The sequence below is a fragment of the Mesitornis unicolor genome, unplaced genomic scaffold (assembly GCF_000695765.1).
Source record: "Mesitornis unicolor isolate BGI_N332 unplaced genomic scaffold, ASM69576v1 scaffold15029, whole genome shotgun sequence".
Lineage (NCBI taxonomy): Eukaryota > Metazoa > Chordata > Aves > Mesitornithiformes > Mesitornithidae > Mesitornis > Mesitornis unicolor.
In genome coordinates this window covers 25,256-44,012 of record NW_010206713.1, presented here as the reverse complement: position 1 = coordinate 44,012, position 18,757 = coordinate 25,256, and the positions used below count along the sequence as shown (strand labels likewise).

At 37.1% G+C, this 18,757-nt stretch overlaps 1 protein-coding gene across 1 annotated transcript in view; it reads right to left on the bottom strand.

The window, feature by feature from the left end:
- Window positions 1-2,657: 2,657 nt before the first annotated feature.
- The window catches only part of SYNPO2 (synaptopodin 2), a 29,990-nt gene continuing 13,890 nt past the window's right edge, over window positions 2,658-18,757 (bottom strand). The window contains exon 5 of the mRNA XM_010191877.1: window positions 2,658-3,568. Coding sequence (XP_010190179.1) covers window positions 3,002-3,568 — 567 coding nt within the window. The 3' untranslated portion in view covers window positions 2,658-3,001. The remainder of the gene's footprint in view (window positions 3,569-18,757) is intronic.

Below are 18,757 nucleotides of genomic sequence, written 5' to 3'. Positions count from 1 at the left end.
TGTAAAAACAGACAGCTGGGTGGAGGATACACTTACCAGCATTGCTATTGAGGGGAGTGCTGCAGTGTGAACTCATTCCCTATCAGATAAGAGAGAATCCATATGGGAGAGGGCACTAGTAAATCCTCAGCAGTAGGAAAAAAATCCGTAGTAGATCGTGTTAAACACCCAAGTTAATCAGTGATAAGATACAAAGCCACATGAAATTCAATGTTACTAAGTCTCGTATTCACAGAAGTACTTAATGATGAATTCCTTTTTGTGAATAGAAGGCAATTATAAAACTCCACTTTGTTTTTCTTGGGACATAGGCAGAATGTCAGTGATTCTGTCAGAAACTTCTGATTCTACTGTTCTAATGTGTTTGTTGCGCATTTAGGGAGGGATTTAGAGCTTGATCCTAGAATGTGTTTTCCTGTGTGGCTGTGGGGTCACAGTATTAAATCCTTTTGAATATCACTTTGTATCTTAACTTTTTTTGTAATATCAAAATTTTAAAATTCTTTTGGCAATTTTTAATCACACGTACCTTAAGATTATGCACACGGTTCACCTTCTGTGACATGTACGACCTTAGAATACACAACATTAGTTTCAATGAGAATGCCAAAGTTAAGCAACTGAATCTGAGAATTAAAATAATTGTATTGGGTAAAAATATGCCTTACTGCAAACTCATTAATCTGGTTTCCATTTTAACAATGTAAAGGATACAGTTCAAAACAGAAACCTGAGCTTGACTTGGATACAGGGAATCACTTTATTATAGTAGTATGGACTGCAGTTCAGCAAAATTTGTAAGCATTATATAATTTTCAGAACGTAGGCCTTCTGTGAAATACACATGCACTAGTATTTATTGACTAGTCAAGGCCTTAATGATTCTGAATTATAAAACATAACTGCTAGAGGTCAGTTATACTGAAATTAAGTGAAAACTTGACATGTACTTCCAGGGAGATAGGCCTGGAGCTGAAGACAAGCCTTGAAGGCCAGTAGGACTACCACGGTCCTATTGGTTTCAGTGGGAATATTCCCAGTGATGATAAACGGGGACGTTATGCTGCTCCACAGAGAAAAATATATTTTTTTTCTGTGTGGCAGGAAATTTTACTTTGATTGTGTGGGTGTGTGACTCTGAGGTGCAAAGCTTATTTTAAGCTTTGTTCATGTAATTTTTCTAAAATTTTCTCTTTGCAAATTCATAATTTGTAAAATAAATTTGTAAGATCTTATAGCAACATGATCCTAATTGAAAGGATTACAACTCCCATGTCTTCATTTTCTGCTTGCTCTAAAGATTCAGTTGATTTCAAGGAGAATTCTGTTTGACTAGAGAATTACTGCCAGCTTATACTCATTATATTTTTCATGTAATTATTTGTTTGCATGGGAAGTTCCAGTTCAACTAAACTTGTATTTATTTTTCCTCTGTCCTTCATACCAGTTATATTTTATAATTGCTATAATGGAAAATTTTTTGCAGATGGGAATGTTTTGTAATATATTCTTTCTTACTGCATGTATGTTTTAGTTCTTTCTAATCTAACCACTTTACTCATAGCTGACAACCTTATTGAAACAAAAGATAGTTAACAGTGCTTCTACAGTAATTTTAACTGACTGTGCTTGACAGGCCCTTGAAGAATGCTCCACAAAATGAGGAGGATGCAAAGCACTTTGTGAAACTTGGGGTATTCATTTAATGCTTTAACAACATTTAAACTACCCTATAAGCTTAGAGTACTTATATTTCTAGCCACATAGTTCTATATTTTTTGAATAAGCTGTAAATGCAAGATATGTATCACCAGAAAAAATTATTTACCATCTCTTCAGATCCATCAAGATAGTTGAATTGTAACCAACTGTCCAAACATTTGCTACTTGTACTACTCATACCATGTAACACATGTCATAAACCCTCTTTCACGTACCCATTTCTATGTAGAACAGGTATTGTTCTTGATAAACAACTTTTCTGTGTCTTCCAAACTGAGAATACAAATCTAAAGCTTCCTAAACATTAAGTTACCTAGACACTAAGAATAACTGCACAGCCAGTCAGATTACAAGACACTGTAGCAGTAAATGTTCAGCAAGTAGTGCACTTCACAGAGAAATAAAGGCTGTTCAGCCTCTGGCATGTTTGATAATTTATTAAAAAATTAACTTGCAATCCAGTTTAAATACATTCTAAATACTTTCCTCATCCTTTTTGTTGTTCAAGTATCATGGTACTGATTGCTATTAATAACACCTTTCTTCCTGTTGTGTTCAAAATACTTGATTGATTACAATATGTAAAACTTTATTGAAGCTGTCTTGAAATGTCCATCTGAAATGGATGACTGCATAAGACTCTGAACATCTCCATGTTATAGGGATTCAGGTACCATGACTACAGTATTTTAACTGTTACCACAGTAAAAATATTCATTGATTTACTTTGTTAGCTCTTTTTAATAATGCAATAAAGACAACATATGGCAAATAAGCCAGTGCTTCCAAGTATTTCACTGCCACTGGAACTTTCCCAAGTCTGGTTATGTCTAGTACCTTGAAACTCAGTTGTCAAACATACCCAGAAAACTTACAAGATCCTGTAAAATACTTCTCGCCTTTAAAATGCCCTAATTTTCCTCTTTAATCTTTTTCACATTAACGTAACTTCAAGCACTTGTATTGTCTCCATCTACATCTTTTCTAGATTTTTGTATCGAGCGCATTCATTGCCCCACTTTCATCCCATCCCTCACCCCCAAGAAACGTGTGTTTTTGTCTTTTGACAAACAGAACAATCTTAGGTTAGGTGTAAAACTGAGTCTATTCTAGAGGCTGCTAGCCCCGCAGTTATGTGAAAACTGTGCTCCATTCAATTTTGTCCCCTCATTTCTTTAGTTCAGAGTTGGTCAGGCCAGAGAGAAACTTTCCTTCTCCAACTCAAATCTAAGGCTTGTGAAGCTGGAAGAAGGCAAAATGCGCCAAGCCCTTCAGCTGCTCATGTTGGACGCCTCCATCCCCTTGGCTGTGGATTGTAGTTGGAATCAGCTGTTGACAAGCAATAGTCAGACCTGGAATCCATGGACATTACATCAGGATCTGTTCTGGACCGTTGACTGCTGTACGGATACTGCTGCTGGGAGCCAGCCTGCGTGGTGGCACCTGGGACAGACAGGGAGCTTTTGGGGGATGCTATAATACCCGATTGCTTCCCTCCTAGTAGGGCTATGCTACCACCTGGGGCTGGAGGCTCATGAGAAACTTTTTGTTTCCATTCATCTGGTGGCTGAGGAAGTGTTTTCCTGCGAGCAGCCAATACTACATTAGCAGCAATGGATTCCTGCATATTTTGAGGCTCAAAAGCTTCATCCACAAGGCCGAGAGGGGACCTTGCTGCTGCTTCCCAGGGTGTCAGTCTCTTGCCAGTCTTGTCAGCTGCAGTGTCTGGCTTGCTGAAGTAATCAGGGACAGGCTGAAATATAAGAGGAGCAGTAGGAGATATGGCTCGAGAAATGAATGAAGAAGGTCTCCCAGGAAGTGATAATGAGCGTCCACTGCTTCTTTCCTAGGAAAGCAAAATAACAAATATAGCTACAGTTATTAAACAACAAAAAGAAAATCCCTACTCTTCATTTCCATATTGGAACAGGCCCTTGAAGCACATGACATCCTGGCATTTCCACAGGCATGCCTACGGGTACTTTTTATTTCTTTAGTTTAGTGGAAAGAGAGGACGTATTAAAAGGGAGGCAGAGAAAGAAACAGGAACAAAGACTGAGCAAATTGAATTTTTGAGGAAAGTAAATAGACCAAAGACAGGCTTTTGCTGAAAAGGTACAATTATGTTAGCCACTGTACAGCTTTTCCACTACTTAGCTAGTGTACCTTGTTCTGAAAAGACCATTCTTAAGAATGAAAAAGGAAGTCATGTTGTGACAGTTCTGTGTACGTTTACAAGATTCTTTCCAATATGCAGGCACAGCCTCATTTATTTGATAACAGGCTCTGTCTAGGACATCTGTCCAAGAACGTATCTTTGGCAATCTCCTTTTAAGAAACGCAATTCTTACTTGAAAATCATCAAACTTATCCTAGTTTTCACTTTTCAAGACACAAAAATGAACACAAAAAAATAAAGATGTTAATGAAATAATTCACTTAATAGCCTTACAGGACGCTACTTAACCTGGCTTCTTTGAAAGGCAATGCCCTCAAAATTTCAGTACATTCCGACCCATTTATAGGAGCAATCCATTCATATTTGACAAATCCTAATCTTCTTAGCAATGCAGCACTTTGAAACAGAAACTGTGTTGATGAGAATGTTCTGCTGCAATGGGCAGTGTGTGAGACAGGTACAGCCTTTTCCCCAAGCCAAACGTGTTCTTTGTGTTACACAGACAAATGACATTGTTCTTACCAAGTAAGTAGTCTCTATACATGTGGTTCTAAAACGAAATGATTTACACCCACTGATTCATATCCTGAGGTTTAAATGCCTTCAACTGTGAAATCCAGTGTGAAATTCCTGGCCCTTTTGCCAAAGGCCTTTCTAAAAATTCATTCAAATAACATTGGTCTGTGTTACTTTTCCTAATTAGCTTCCAAAACTTAAAAGACTGTGATCATGATCTAGATACTAACCAGTAGGTATCTGATTATACAAGGTATAGCTTATCTAGCAAATACTCACTTAGGAATGTCATGTTTTATAAGCTTTTCTGTCACAGGATCTTAACACATTTAAGAAACTTCAAAGACCTCTGCTTCACGCAGGCTTTGAAGTTATGTTTCAATATCAGCCTTATTTATGAGAGATGGAAACTGAGAAAGACACTACTAAATTCATAATTTTCAGTCAGTTTGGTGGTTCTTAGTCTGAATCTCTTTAAAAAAAGCATAGAGTGACGAATACAGGTTATGTAATGAGACTTTTGACAGGTTTCACATCTAATGCTTCGTAACGGGACTATCCTTTCACCTCTTCACTATGACCAGCTGTTCTCAGTTTGCAGTTCCAGAGCAGAAGCACTGCAACATTACTAATCCTACCCCCACATACTTATGGCAAATTTTCGTGAGGTTTTACTTCTATCCAGAAAAGAAATACTTCATGTTGGGCAACTTAGCTCAGTAAATTTTTAAGAATCCTCACGTAAACCTGATCATCAGATCAGTCTGATCATCAGACATTAAAATGTAGCTAATCAGATCATCAGCTATAGGCAGGTCCCAACTGAGTACACTAAGATGATAGCATATAAAGAGCATGAATTATCCATTTGGAAGGTAAGTAAATTAATTATTTTTTTTCCCCACAGGTTAAGTGATATACTTGCAAGAATGGATTAAAGGTTCTCTATATCATCACCTAATGGGAGGCATTTCTTTTTCTTACCTGGAAAATAAGGACTGCAGATAATAGATCATGCTAGGGCCAGTAAGTGCCAGACCCAGACAGCCAGTCAGAATACTTCTTCCTCTAATGAATTGCAAGTTCTTTCTTCGCTGAATCCACAAAAATGCTTATTCAGCAAGCCTGGCTTGTGCATTTTGTTTAAACTATTGGCAAGAATAAATTGTTCAAAAGTGCAAAATCAAAATAAGTACGCAAAATGGGAGACAGTTTCTAATATAAATTAATCTGATAATGTGAACCATGAAACTAAGAAGATAAAGTTTTACAGAGGGATGAAAAAGTTGATCAAGCAGGTTCACCCAGTCATTCTGCCTGTGTTAGCTGCACTTGAGGTGGTTCTAGAACATTGTCTGTGCTCAGCAGACAGGAAATTTCCTCTTTATTTAATGGAGATTCCAGTCCCAAGCCCCATGAGTCCTTTGTAGGATTCCAGAGATGCAGAGGGAAATTATACTGTTGAAAGTGCTGCATAAAATATCTGACATTTCAAGACAGTTAAATAAAGGTACTGTTTAGTCTGTCATGTTTAGAGAAAAACTCCAGAGTTCATCAGGTTGCAGAAGTAGCTTTTTGGCCTAACCATTAATGATACAGCAGGACCAATGAATGACCAATAATTTTTGAAGGAAGAGACTATTGATAGAAGGAACTGGCTGAATTCTTTACATTTCCCAAAGAAAAAAACTCATAACTATGCTGAAGGTGGGCAGAAGAGAGTTTGAAGACTGAATATCGAAGAAGGTAAAAATATATTTGGCTAATGTGAGCCTTAGTTATTTTGAATTTCAGCCTTCCCAAAATAAATAGTAGTTGTCATCATCATCTACACTCCCATAAGCTCAAACAGAATGAAACAAAAATTTATATTAATGTTATTTTTAATACATGTAGGAAAACTAAGTATCTGTTTTGTCCTGAAACAATTCTACTAAATTTTGTAAAGTTTCTGCAGCTTGAAGCAGTTATAACCCTTTGGATTCAGGGGAATATCTTTCTAATTTTCATGTCTGTTCCACAGAAAATTGTTGAATTTCTTTCATCACACAAGGAAGAAATGTAACAAATGCATGAGTTATGTGCAGTATGCCTGTGTTTACCTTAAGGAGGAGGAATTCAGTCTCTAAGCCTACTGACTGTTAGATTGTTATGGTAGTATTGTTGTAATAAAAGTAATTCAGTAGCACCCTGCACGGCAGATTTTTGCACATTGCATAGTGACATATTTTTGCAATAATTTATTGCATTAAAATTTAGAACATTTCTATCTACCCCAGCTTTATTCTGAAATTCAATAATCTTTGACTTCAGAATATATATCACTACATTTTTTCACACTCTGTGGCAAATAGGTTTTAGGCACTTGTAGAAAAGCATGGTTTTGCTAAAATATAAGTGTCAGTCAAATGCAGAGACTAAGAGATTATTAATTTTTATTATTGGTAGTGGTGTTCCTACACTAAAAGTCTAGGTCTGAACATTCCTAACTTCAAAGTGGATCTGTATTTGATATTCATGTACTGATTTCTATCACCATTTTGTTGTTCAGCTCCTCCAAACTAACAAACACAAACTTTGGAATTAAGGCAACATTTAGTCACTAGAATGCATCATTCATTTACTGGACAGCAGCAGCCAGACGTAGTCATACTTTCTATTATGTTCCCTTCATGTTTAATCCTTGGAGACACAGCTTTTGACAGCAGGTATTAAAATGAATGCACAAACCCCAGATCGTAAGTGAGAAAGTGGGCAATATAGAGTACAGAGAGAGAGTAATTATTCTATCATCTGTCTCCCTTAAGCTACAAGAAGATCATAAGAAGAGAAGTAGAGATTTTCCATTCCTCTTCCCAGAAGTGAGGGGAGAAGGGAAAGAAGAGTGATATGCCACCAGAATTATTCATTTATCACATGCGGTATTGCTGTCATCTTTTTGTAAAAAAGTCATTATAATACCATACAAGCACTCAAAGTATTATCCTGCAAAACGAACCAGAACCCTATACAGTGATTAATTTTTTCTTTTCCATTGCCCCGCTGGAACACTTTCAGAGGGAAGGATCTTTCTTACAATAGTTACTGAAGGGATAGTGATTCCTGAGTGTCAAGAAGAGGTATGGCAGTTCAGAGCTGCCCCTTGCAATCACAGAATCCTATCAGCACCTGCTGAATGCCCAGGTGTGTGTGCAAACAGAATAAACTTTAGATTTAGGTTAGCATTGATCTTTAAAATGCAGGCTACTTATAAATTGATCAATGAACAGTTCTGGGCCCCTCGGTTCAAGAAGGACAGGGAACTGCTGGAGAGAGTCCAGCGTAGGTCTACAAAGATGATTAAGGGAGTGGAGCATCTCCCTTATGAGGAGCGGCTGAGGGAGCTGGGTCTCTTTAGTTTGCAGAAGAGGAGACTGAGGGGTGACCTCACTAATGTTTATAAATATTTAAAGGGTGAGTGTCACGAGGATGGAGCCAGGCTCTTCTCGGTGACAAACAATGATAGAACAAGGGGTAATGGACACAAACTGGAACACAGGAGGTTCCACTTAAATTTGAGAAGAAACTTCTCCTCAGTGAGGGTGACAGAGCACTGGAACAGGCTGCCCAGAGAGGCTGTGGAGTCTCCTTCTCTGGAGACATTCAAAACCCGCCTGGACGCCTTCCTGTGTAACCTCATCTAGGTGTTCCTGCTCCAGCAGGGGGATTGGACTGGATGATCTTTTGAGGTCCCTTCCAATCCCTAACGTTCTGTGATTCTGTGATTCTGTGATTTATTGTACCACAAGCATCTTTAATATTTATAAGCTTTGTATTAATATAAACTAAAATGAATGTAATGTTACTGCCAAAAGAAACTGTTTCAGTTTATATGTAAATTAATGTAAAAACAGTACTTCTAAAAGGTGTGTACACATACAGATCTATTTAATCTAAGTAGGATGGTGAATGTGTACCTTTGATTCAATAGTCCAGAAAAATCAGTTATTTGGGACTTACTGCTATTTTGAATTCCATTATAATTATGAAAAGCTGAACAACAAGAAGAGCAATACTTAGTTTCATAAAATAGTGCAAATTTTAAAGGCAAGAGTCAGAAAGATATTGTTCATTTTACAGACCAAAGGGGAATGCAAAATACTACTTAGTGAAATGATTTCACAACACTTGTTTTTCTGTCTCAGGTAGCACATCTCCTTAATAAGTGAAAACCGTTCATATGTGTACATGCTGAAACTGCCTTTTCACTGGCTAAGGATTTTTTTTAAAAAGTCAAGACTTCTTTTTTCAAAAGTAGGTTGAACTCTTCATAGTCCATGTCTCAGTGAAACTCTCTGCAGCGTAGGCTCCCACTTGATTAAGACACTTGAAGAAAATTTACCTATGTGTCTAAGTCATTGAAGCAGTTCTATTTTTGTCTTTTCATTATAGTCCTGGTCCTTAATCCCATATCAAAGTCTGTTCAAATCTGAGTTAACATTAGTGCCTGGCTAATGTTCACAGAAAAACGGGGCAAAGGGGGAGGAAACAGATAAAACAGTTGTGCTATCTCAAAAAATGGCTCTGTCTTCATAAAATGCCCACAGTGATAAATTTCTCATTTTGCTTTCTATGGGCTTGTAACAGCTATTGCAATTGTTGACCAAACCACTGAGAAATAGTAGGATAAAGTAAATAATACTCGATTTGTATGCCTTTTAGTTCTTTCCTTCTTTCTATTTTTTTAAACATAAAACAAGCACTTCATATTTTTAAACTGAACTGCGTATAGAAGGGAGGTATATTGTTAATCTTATAGCTTTTTTCATCTTAAACAGTTTACAATTTAAACTTTATGTAATGAAAAAATAATTTCTCTCTGAAATCCTGCCAGCTCTGGAGTAAACGTTACAGCTATTTTACAATACCAGTATTTTAAAAAATGAAATAAAATGGAAAAATTGTATTTAATTAAAACTCTGGAAATAATTTATAGCAGGCTAAAATTGGAATGCAGCATTTTGGTTAATGGGAATATTAATGACTGGAGAGACAGAGAATCTTACTTGTCTAAAAATTAAAGCTTTGTCCATGAGTGTACTGAGGCTAGTAACAGATTAGAATCATAGTTCATGTCTGATCCTAACTTCCTCAAAGCTGTCTTGTCAGTGTTTGCTTTCAAAAACTTATAGGGAATTTTAGAACTGGAACCTAGTTTATTCTAAGTTTAGTTTGTTTATAGCTGTAGTATTATTTCAGGTGAGGATAATGTTGTTTTCATCATTAGTATACAAGCTAATGAAACCGTTACTGTCAACCATCATACATAAGCTTTGTGACAAATTCTGCTTTTGACAATAAAGTCCTTTTTAGTTGTCAAGTAATGATGGAAAAGTAAGATATTAAAATTACATCTTCACAGCTGCAAAATGGCTATTTGGAAAAGAAACATAAGAGTGTTGTTAACCTGTCATAAATTAGTTATTCAGTTAGCTCAGTTTGCATCTGTGTAAATGAAAGCAAGCCTGTGCTTTCCATTATCATTTACTCTTTATCCATATATGATTATCAACCTACAATACAATTATGCCTATGAAAAGCAAATGGCTGAATCTTACTTGGCCATAGGCATCTTAGCTTTCCTTGGAATAGAGAATTTCTTGTAAGGAAGAATATTTGCTGCCACCTTCTGGACTTTTATATTACACGGTTTAGAGGAAGAGCTTAGAAGATGAAGCTTTGTGAATGAACCCTGAAAAACAAGTGCAAGGTTGGTACTAGTTTCTAACCTTGCTACTTTGTGAGAACAGCGAAAGGGTTTAAAATTGATATAAATTTAAGGCTAATGATATTTTTTCTAAAATCAAAGAAAATAAATATTAATTATATTGTAATACTTGAAGGTGGTGGCATTATTGTTGCTGAACATATCCAAACTAAAAGATAAATGATCCAGTTCTTTATAATTTTCTTATCAAGTATTTCAAACTGAAATTTTCAGTCTTATTTACTTCACCGCAAATGATCTAACCATTTCAGAAACATTTAAACCAAATGATCTTATATACTTCAACCATTTTGAAAAGTGAGAGTAGGTCAAAATACACGTCAATGACAAAAAAATCTAGCATCCTTTTCCTTGAAAAGTTATACCAATATGTGCTTTAGAACTGCTTTGAGACTAACCTTTGTGTCTGAAGTGTCTCATATTTCCATGCAAACTTGTCTATGTATATTCAAGCTGAGAGCCTTAAATAGGCTCGACAGGAGCACCTTGTTTTTTACAGCTAGCTCCCAAGAACTCTGTTAGCAGCAATGCTATTCTGCTAGGCAGCAGGTTTTTATGCATTATCACAGGTCTAAGGTGCTGTAGGCTGTGATATCTTTGGACACCACACAGGAGGAGACTTTCTTTGTGCTTTCTCTGCCTGTCTAAACTGCAGGCAATGTGTACCCCCACAGACTGGAGAAGTCATTGGGGTGTTCCACAGCTCTTATACTGGCTGCGCAGCTGGGTTTTCATTCACAAAAAAACGTAGTGCATGGAGGTATATGATGCGTACTGTGCCCCTTCCCACCATCACGCCTGGACCCGAGCCTGCACGCTCACTGATCAGGACTGAGCTGCACTGCAGAGCACAGCTGCCCCTTGACTGCGCCCAAAACCTCCTGTCTGGGCCCAAGCAGCCTTGAAGGGGAGAATGTCTGGTCTGAATACTGGGCGGGCAAGAACCCAAATTTTAGCAGTGTGGAAGAATCAGACAAGGGAAGGACAGAGAAGAGACTGGACAAATCAAAACCAGGATTTGGCAATACTTGATACAGGAAGAAAAATTATATTCAGCACAGGCTTAGCGAGTGATGAGACTACGACCCGATGGCCAAGGTTCCTGAGCTTGGATGAGAAATTAAGGAATGGAAAATGAACCTGTGTATCTTGCAATGAGGATATGATGAGGAGACTGGGAAAAGGAAAAGATGGAGAAATGGGGCAAGGAAGGTACATTTGAGAAAAAGAACCTGTGCCCACTACTGTATACTTCCCTCCAGAGTTCCAGGGAAACTATTCCCCAGAGGAATGGAGTTTGTCCTTCCTCAGTCTCTCTGCTGTCAGAAAAGTCTGTGAAGCCCTTTTGGAAACTTGTGTCATCTTCCCAGTGCCTATTCACAGACGGGATGCCAACACGCATTTGCTGCAGGTTACTGTAGCAGCATGGTGGCCATTGGCTGGGGGGGGTCAAGCCATAGTGGAGGACCCTGTTGATTACAGTATGCTGTATCATGCATGGTTTGGTTTGTTGTCCTTAGAAAACCCTTAGGTCTTGAACACATAGCTACCTTGAAGCAGTGCTAGGGAAGTTGGAGGGTCAAGCATTCAAAAGCTGTGAAATACAAGAATCATTGCCCAGTGCATATGCATTTTTATTAAATTTCAGGACTTCTGCCCCATCCAGTGCCATTTCAGGGCTTTATTTAGGAAATACTAGGATTCTGTAGCAAAGGAGTATATTGTGCAAAAAGTGCTTTCACTGGTTGGATTTCAGAGCTGGTTACTGAGGATTCCTTCTGGACTTCTACCTGGAGAGCTGTGATCTGTTAGCACTCACAGACTGATGTTAAGGATCACATACTTAGCTAGTTCACATGCTGCTGGACCCTGAAGATGCTAAGTGTCCTGAACTGGACACCCAAGGCTACTGAATATTCTAATATTGGTGCTGCACTCTTCATACATTATTTATTAATTTGTAAAATGCAGTGCTGTAAAAGTGAACTATGGCTTCTGAATAACTTGGATACTAACAAAAAAATCTATGAAGAAATAATTGTGCATAAAGAGCACACTTTGAAGAGTGTACATGAAGTAAGGAATGGTGCTAAGCACAGAACAATGCCAAAACAAAACAGTGAAGAGGTATTTGTCAGATGAGCAGTACCATTCTGCGCCCTGAATTGAGTCAGGAGTCCTACAGAAAAAAATAGCAGATGGTGATGTGATCACAGATGTTTTTGTCACACAAATGCCCAAAGGGGTTGGATTAAGGTGATACAAGCAACATTAATTCCAAGTACCTCATTTTGCAATTAAACAGTAGTGTTTAACATTTTTTTTTTCATAATTTTATATACACAGGGTCAGGTGCTTGCTTCAGTACTGTTCCTGTAGCAGTACCAAGTCTGTTGAGTTTCTCTACAAAAACACCTCTTTGAAAGTAATTTAGGATGAGAAAAGTTTATAATTCTGTACATTGAAATGCTCACAGTTGTGCAACAGAATACAATGCAGTTGCAGATTTACATTGCCATAATGAGTTTTGTTTCTGCCTCTCATTTTGTGAAATGCCATAATCAATTTTTTATTTGTCACACCTCTGTACTTCCTGACATCAGCCAAACAAGCAGCAGGGATGTACGTGGCAACCTTTTCTGAAGACATTTACAGCCCAGTTTAGCTCATAAAAGATATTCGGGTAGCGTGGGTAGGACTGGCAGAAATGTCTGTACATGTCTGAAAGTGTTTACTTAACCAAAGAAAATTAAACTGCAAGCAGATTTTGAGGTTTTCTTCTCACCCTGTCTCCAACTGTTTAAAACTGCATAGATTCCATTTTTAAGTTATAGGCTTAATGTGGGAAAACTACCAAAACTCTGGCAAGAAAATTAAGGGAAGCCAGATCCTAGTTTTGCAAACATTTTCTTTAAAAATTGAAAATACCCATCCATAGGTCATTACTGTGCAGAAACTTTTGCTTCTTATACAACTGTACTGAATTCTTTGCATTCAATTAAAGCTCATACTGAAGTTGATGAGTGTTATGCTCCATGTCACCCTTTGTAACCTAACTTGTGTTACAGAGATTGGGAGTGTATTTTATTTCTGTAATGTTCCTTATTTTCTTCTGTTTGTTGTGTATTTCTTAAACCAGTTAAAATCAATTGTTTCAGGTATAGATGGAAACATTAAGACAAGCCCTCCATCTGTTCAGCAGTTTAGTCTTTACATCTCCTAATAGATGACCTGGCTACTTTCACAGCAATTTATCTTTCAATTGCCTGGAATTATGAGGCGACTTTCTGTTTTGAGATGTCTGTCTGAAACCATACAAAAGAATCAAGGATTCTTGTTTGAAAACACTTTTGTTATATCGATTACCCCACACAGGAAGCCTTCATCCAGAAAGTCAATCTATAAGCATGGTTCAATAACTTCTTTTTCTCATAGCTGTTTCCTCAACCTAAGGCAATGCGCAGATTTCACATGCACTGAAATTAAAAGCAGTGTGTTAAGATCATTCCAAATAAGAACAGATTTTTTTCCTCTGAAAGGAGACTTGATTAGCATGTTCTATAAAGAAAAGTCTTTGCCTGTCTTACTTAAGGAAGCGAATGTTAAAACCATGGAAATATCATCATATGGTTAGTCTTAGCTTGTAAAGGAAGAGTTCAAGTCTGCTTCTGTTGTTCCTTCCAACATAGTATTTCACTGACCTGGATTTTTCCTACTTTTTAAATAATTTGATTAAAAAAACCATAAAGTGCTTCCTGTAGTAAACAACTGTCCTGAAAAGCGCTTGTAAAGCATAGCTTTCAAGAGATTCCAGCTCCTCCCTTTTGTAATCACATACAAAGGTAATGTTTACTATAAAGTAAGAACAGTCGTTGTCATGGGTACTCTGAAGTTGCAATAGTGGCACAAAGTGTGCTATGAAATTATCAGGTTCCCAAGAAATATACCAGCCGTGAGTAAATTCAGAGCTTCTGAATCCACAGGTTTTTGAAGATCTTGTCAAGTTTCTTCTTTGTATAACGTTTCAATTTCAAGCTGAGTAGACTCATTATAAAATAACATTATGCCAAGCTGTGTAATTAGGGTTTGCACTTGCCATGCCGAACTGCCAAAGCGATCAGTGGAATCCTGGGCGTTTGACTTCAGGCAAAGAAAGTTGTATCAATGTTTTTTTTAAAAATGCAAGACTGGAGTAGTGGATCTTTTTAAAACCAATCTCTTTTTATTCTTAAAGCTATGAAATCTGGAAAAGAATCCTGGAAAAAGAGAGGAGAAATATTTTGCAAATCGTTAATTGCAAAGAGTGCTGTCGTTTCACTGGTATTTCCCTACCTCATCGTGTGGAGAGGATTCCCTGCAGAGATGCTGGAGCAGCAGAGCGTGATGGTAAGGCTGGTCCTTTGTTGAGATGTTGTCCAGGAGACTTGATAAACAGTGCTCCTCCCAGATTACATCATCTGGTGTCAAGTTCTCTTTATAATTGCTTATGATCTTTTATCAGAGTTCATCTTAGCACTTTCGAAAACTCTTGTGTATAGGAGCTACCTAGGATAATATGTTTCTATATCTGCTGTCTCTCAGAGCAATAGTCAGAATAGTGAGTTATCTCTGTGCAGAATAACTGAACCCTTCTTGCTGATTGTTTTCTTCTCTTGTACCTTCCGTATTTCATGCATCTCTGATAGGTATTTTACACTGTGCAGTCTGTTTTTTTTCTAGTTTTCTCCCCACTGCTTGTCTCCCTCTAATCCTAGTTTTTCTAGTTTTTTTAATCCTAATTTTTCTCTGAAAAATTGCTGCTCTGGCACTTAGCACTTCTTTTCCTATCTGAACCACTCACCAGCCCCTCACTTCATTAATGCATCCAGTATGTGCTATGATTAAATATGCTGCAAGCAACATAAAAGACTTAAATTCTTCTTTAAATGTGAACATACTGGAAGTATTGTTATTAGGGCTGACCTCAGATTCACTGTTAAATATGCTTTCATAGTAAACACAACAATTGCATCTTGGTAGCCTTGCCATGTTATATTAAAATAATTCTAATAGCTCTTTCAGAAAACCATTTACAAAAGTTCACTGCCCTTTCAGATGGTCCTCTCTACACAAACCATTCATTTTCTTGACATTTCAGCTATGTTTGACAACATCATTAGCTTGTAATTTGGACTGATGACAATTAACAGCTCAACTTTCCTCTAAATATCTGCTTCACAAAATATTACATTTTGGATAAAACTGTTAATTTAAGTAGGCTAGTATTCTGAAATATTAGTAAGAATTACAGACTTACCTGATTAGTAAAAAGAGTCTTGAAGCCAAGTTGGATCCAAGCACTATGCGTGTAGAATGATGTATGTGTATGAAATTGAATTCAGAGTTGGACTTTGAATGGGATTTTCTAAAGATCTTAGCTGAGTTAATAGGCCTAGTGTCACTGGGGCTTTTGCATTTAACTCTTACTGGTGCTTAAAAAAATCCTTCTGTCATTTCTATAGACCATATGAAACACTTCTATTTGAATAACAGCAAAAAATCCAAATGTGATCAAAATCCATATTTTCAGCATAGATGCATTTCCTTTTCTTTTGGACAAGTAAAGAGAAGGCAGGCTAATAGTTATATTTTATATTGCTGTAACAGAAACTGACTTTTTGCTTATTGCTGTAAACTTGTATATGATTTAGTTGACTTCCTAAGCAAACCTTTGGGATGTGCTGAAAATGAAAGAAATAGCAAAATTATTTTAAAGATTATATTTACACATTTCTGTCTCGCAGTTGAATTTAGTTCTGGATAGATGACAGAGGAAACTGAAATGCTCTGTTTCAACCCACAGCTCTCCTCTAGCCTCTATTGATTTGACTTTTATCTTTCTGGACAGCTGATTTCCTTTGGATGACAATATATCCCAGCTTTACCTCTTGTTTCTTCTGCAGATAATTAGAATAATAATGCTTATTATTTCTTACTTGGAAAGTGGCATGCCATGTAGGCATATATGGAACTGGAAGTTAGACTTTTAGTTATCCACATATTTCACACGGGATACTCAGTAGCTTGTGACAAATTTGAAAAGTTACTGACCTAAGCCTGATATGAACTGGTGGCCATGCTGTGTAAGCTGCTGTATCTTATTAGTAGCCACATGCGTCAACATCAACACTTGCCGGAGAAGTACAAAACTGTTAAAAATCTCCTCATTAAGAAAATATTCTTGGGGTGGTATGTGAACAAGTACAGAAGTGTGATTGTAATTTACAGATGAATCTTACAGGAGGAGACCATTAAGTAAAAACATACAAGGAAATACGAAGATGATTTGATTTCAATGTATCTCTCTAGCAGCACTACCCTTATCTTTGGTAAGGTATCTTTATTCCGAGTAGATACTAGTATCTTAAACTTCTAAAATAGTGTCTGTAGCTTCAGATAAAACTTTTACTACAGGAGAAGGAAGGCAGGAGGAAACAGAAGGGGAATGGGTAAGAGGAATGGGAAAAGGGAGGGAAAGTAGAAGGGAAAAGTAAAGGGAAGGGGAGGGATGAGATTTCATGTTAAGAGGATTGCATAAAAAATAGATTTCTGCTAAAATGTACTGTCAGCCTGTACATGTAAGTGAAATAAAAAATAGCAACCAAACAGAAGAAGAAACCCAAGCAGACAGAGAGGAAAGGGACAAGTTTAATTGTAGAAGACAAAATACAGATTTTGACAGTGGAAAACAGATAGAAGGAAGATCTCCAAAGGATTGAAATATTGCTACTTTCTGTTTTCAGGCAAATGCAGTATAATTCTTTCATGAAGTTTCCAAACTATTTTTTTCAAAATTTCCCATTATTCCCCTGAATTTTAAGAGGAAAATTGATCACTTGATTGTTTTCTTCTAATGCAGCCAGTGTCCCAGTCCAAAAGTTAAAGGGGAGAGCAGGATTTAGGAGGTCCAAAATTCAAAGCAGTGATTTTTATTGGCTTGATTAGACTTTGATTTCAGTCTGTTTTCTGCATGTACGACCAAATGTGTTTTTCACAGATTTGACTGCAGTTTGTGTTACCAACATGGGACCAAACTAAGGAGATTTTGTTCATAATAGGGAATGTATTCTTTATCAAAATAGATAGTTCTACTAAAACCCCTGTCATATAAAAGGTCCATAATCTGGTCTGTAGTTTCAGCTTGGGATGGATTTTGATACTCTTAGTTGCGTGAAGCAACACCTTGTTTCAGACTTAGCACCACTGATGTTAAGAGAACTGCCTACTGTAAAAACATGCTAAACTATTCAAATATAGCTACTTGATTTCAGCAAGACTGTGTATTCACTGCAATATTATACAGTAGGTTTCAAGACCACAGACTCTTCAGTACTTTCTACAGTAGCAGTATTTCAATCCTTACTCCCCAGTACAAGGAGGAAGTATAAGACCAGAGTAAAAAGATTTGAAGTGGGAATAAGCACTGTGAAGCCTCAAGTGAAAATAATAAAATATGTACGAGAGACCAATAGGAAATTATGGTCATATTTATGATTTACTGTTAAGTGCTAATTTCTGTGGCATATACTACTCTGGTTGCAAGAATCAGTACTCCTGAATATATGTATATCTTCAGTTCTCAATCGTGCTTTCACAAGAAACATTAGCAGTACATGGCTGCTGCAAAACCAGCTCACCTCTTGACTGTTCAATGATTTTGATTTACTGCCTTCTATCTTACTTGGTGGATTCAAGGCAAACTTTGGCTAAAAGTATGCCTGCACTTGGGATGTCAAATTTCCCCAAAATGGGAAATCTTTAACAATTCCTGCAGCTGTCTTTCCACCTCTTTTAAGTTAGTCTTCAGAACACTCCAGCATCTCTGATAGCACATTCTCTGTGAAATCACAGAGGCAATTCATTGTTTTGGATCACAGCTGATCCACATAGCTTACAAACTAAGCCCCTGGCTGATCAATCAGATTCCAGTGGAAGGACCTTTGAGCCAGGACAGATTGTGACTGAACTCAGTGGGCTCTGTGCAGACCAAAGGTCCATCCAGTTGTATACTGCTAGTGATCAGTCAGAGTCTAGAACTGTATCTATTTTATGCTATGTTAGTAATACGTATTACTATTACTGTCATTTAATAAGGCACTTCTTTTATTTAAAAAAAAAAAGTCCTCAGATCCCTAGGTCATTAGAACATATCTGGGGAGGGATGCAGAAAGAAAGCTCTTCTCTCTTAATTGGACATACCAGGGATATTGCTTATTGTTATTTCTATTATAGTAGTTCTAAAGCAAAAACCTAGTGTCCTACTTACTTAATACAACGGTATCTATTCCTTCCAGGATGTTATGTGTACAAAGCATCTGATAATATGCATAGGTATGCTAAAATTTGTATCTATTTTGATATGCTTAAAAAAGTTCAAATACTTTGGACCCAGATTTGAGGTGATATATCTGATGTTATTAAATAAGAAATACTATTGGCACCATTTGTGTGCCAGGTTACCACTGCAAACAATTTATTGCAAGCAAAATGGACACTAGGTTTTGGCTATAACGTCTACTCTTCAATAATTGATG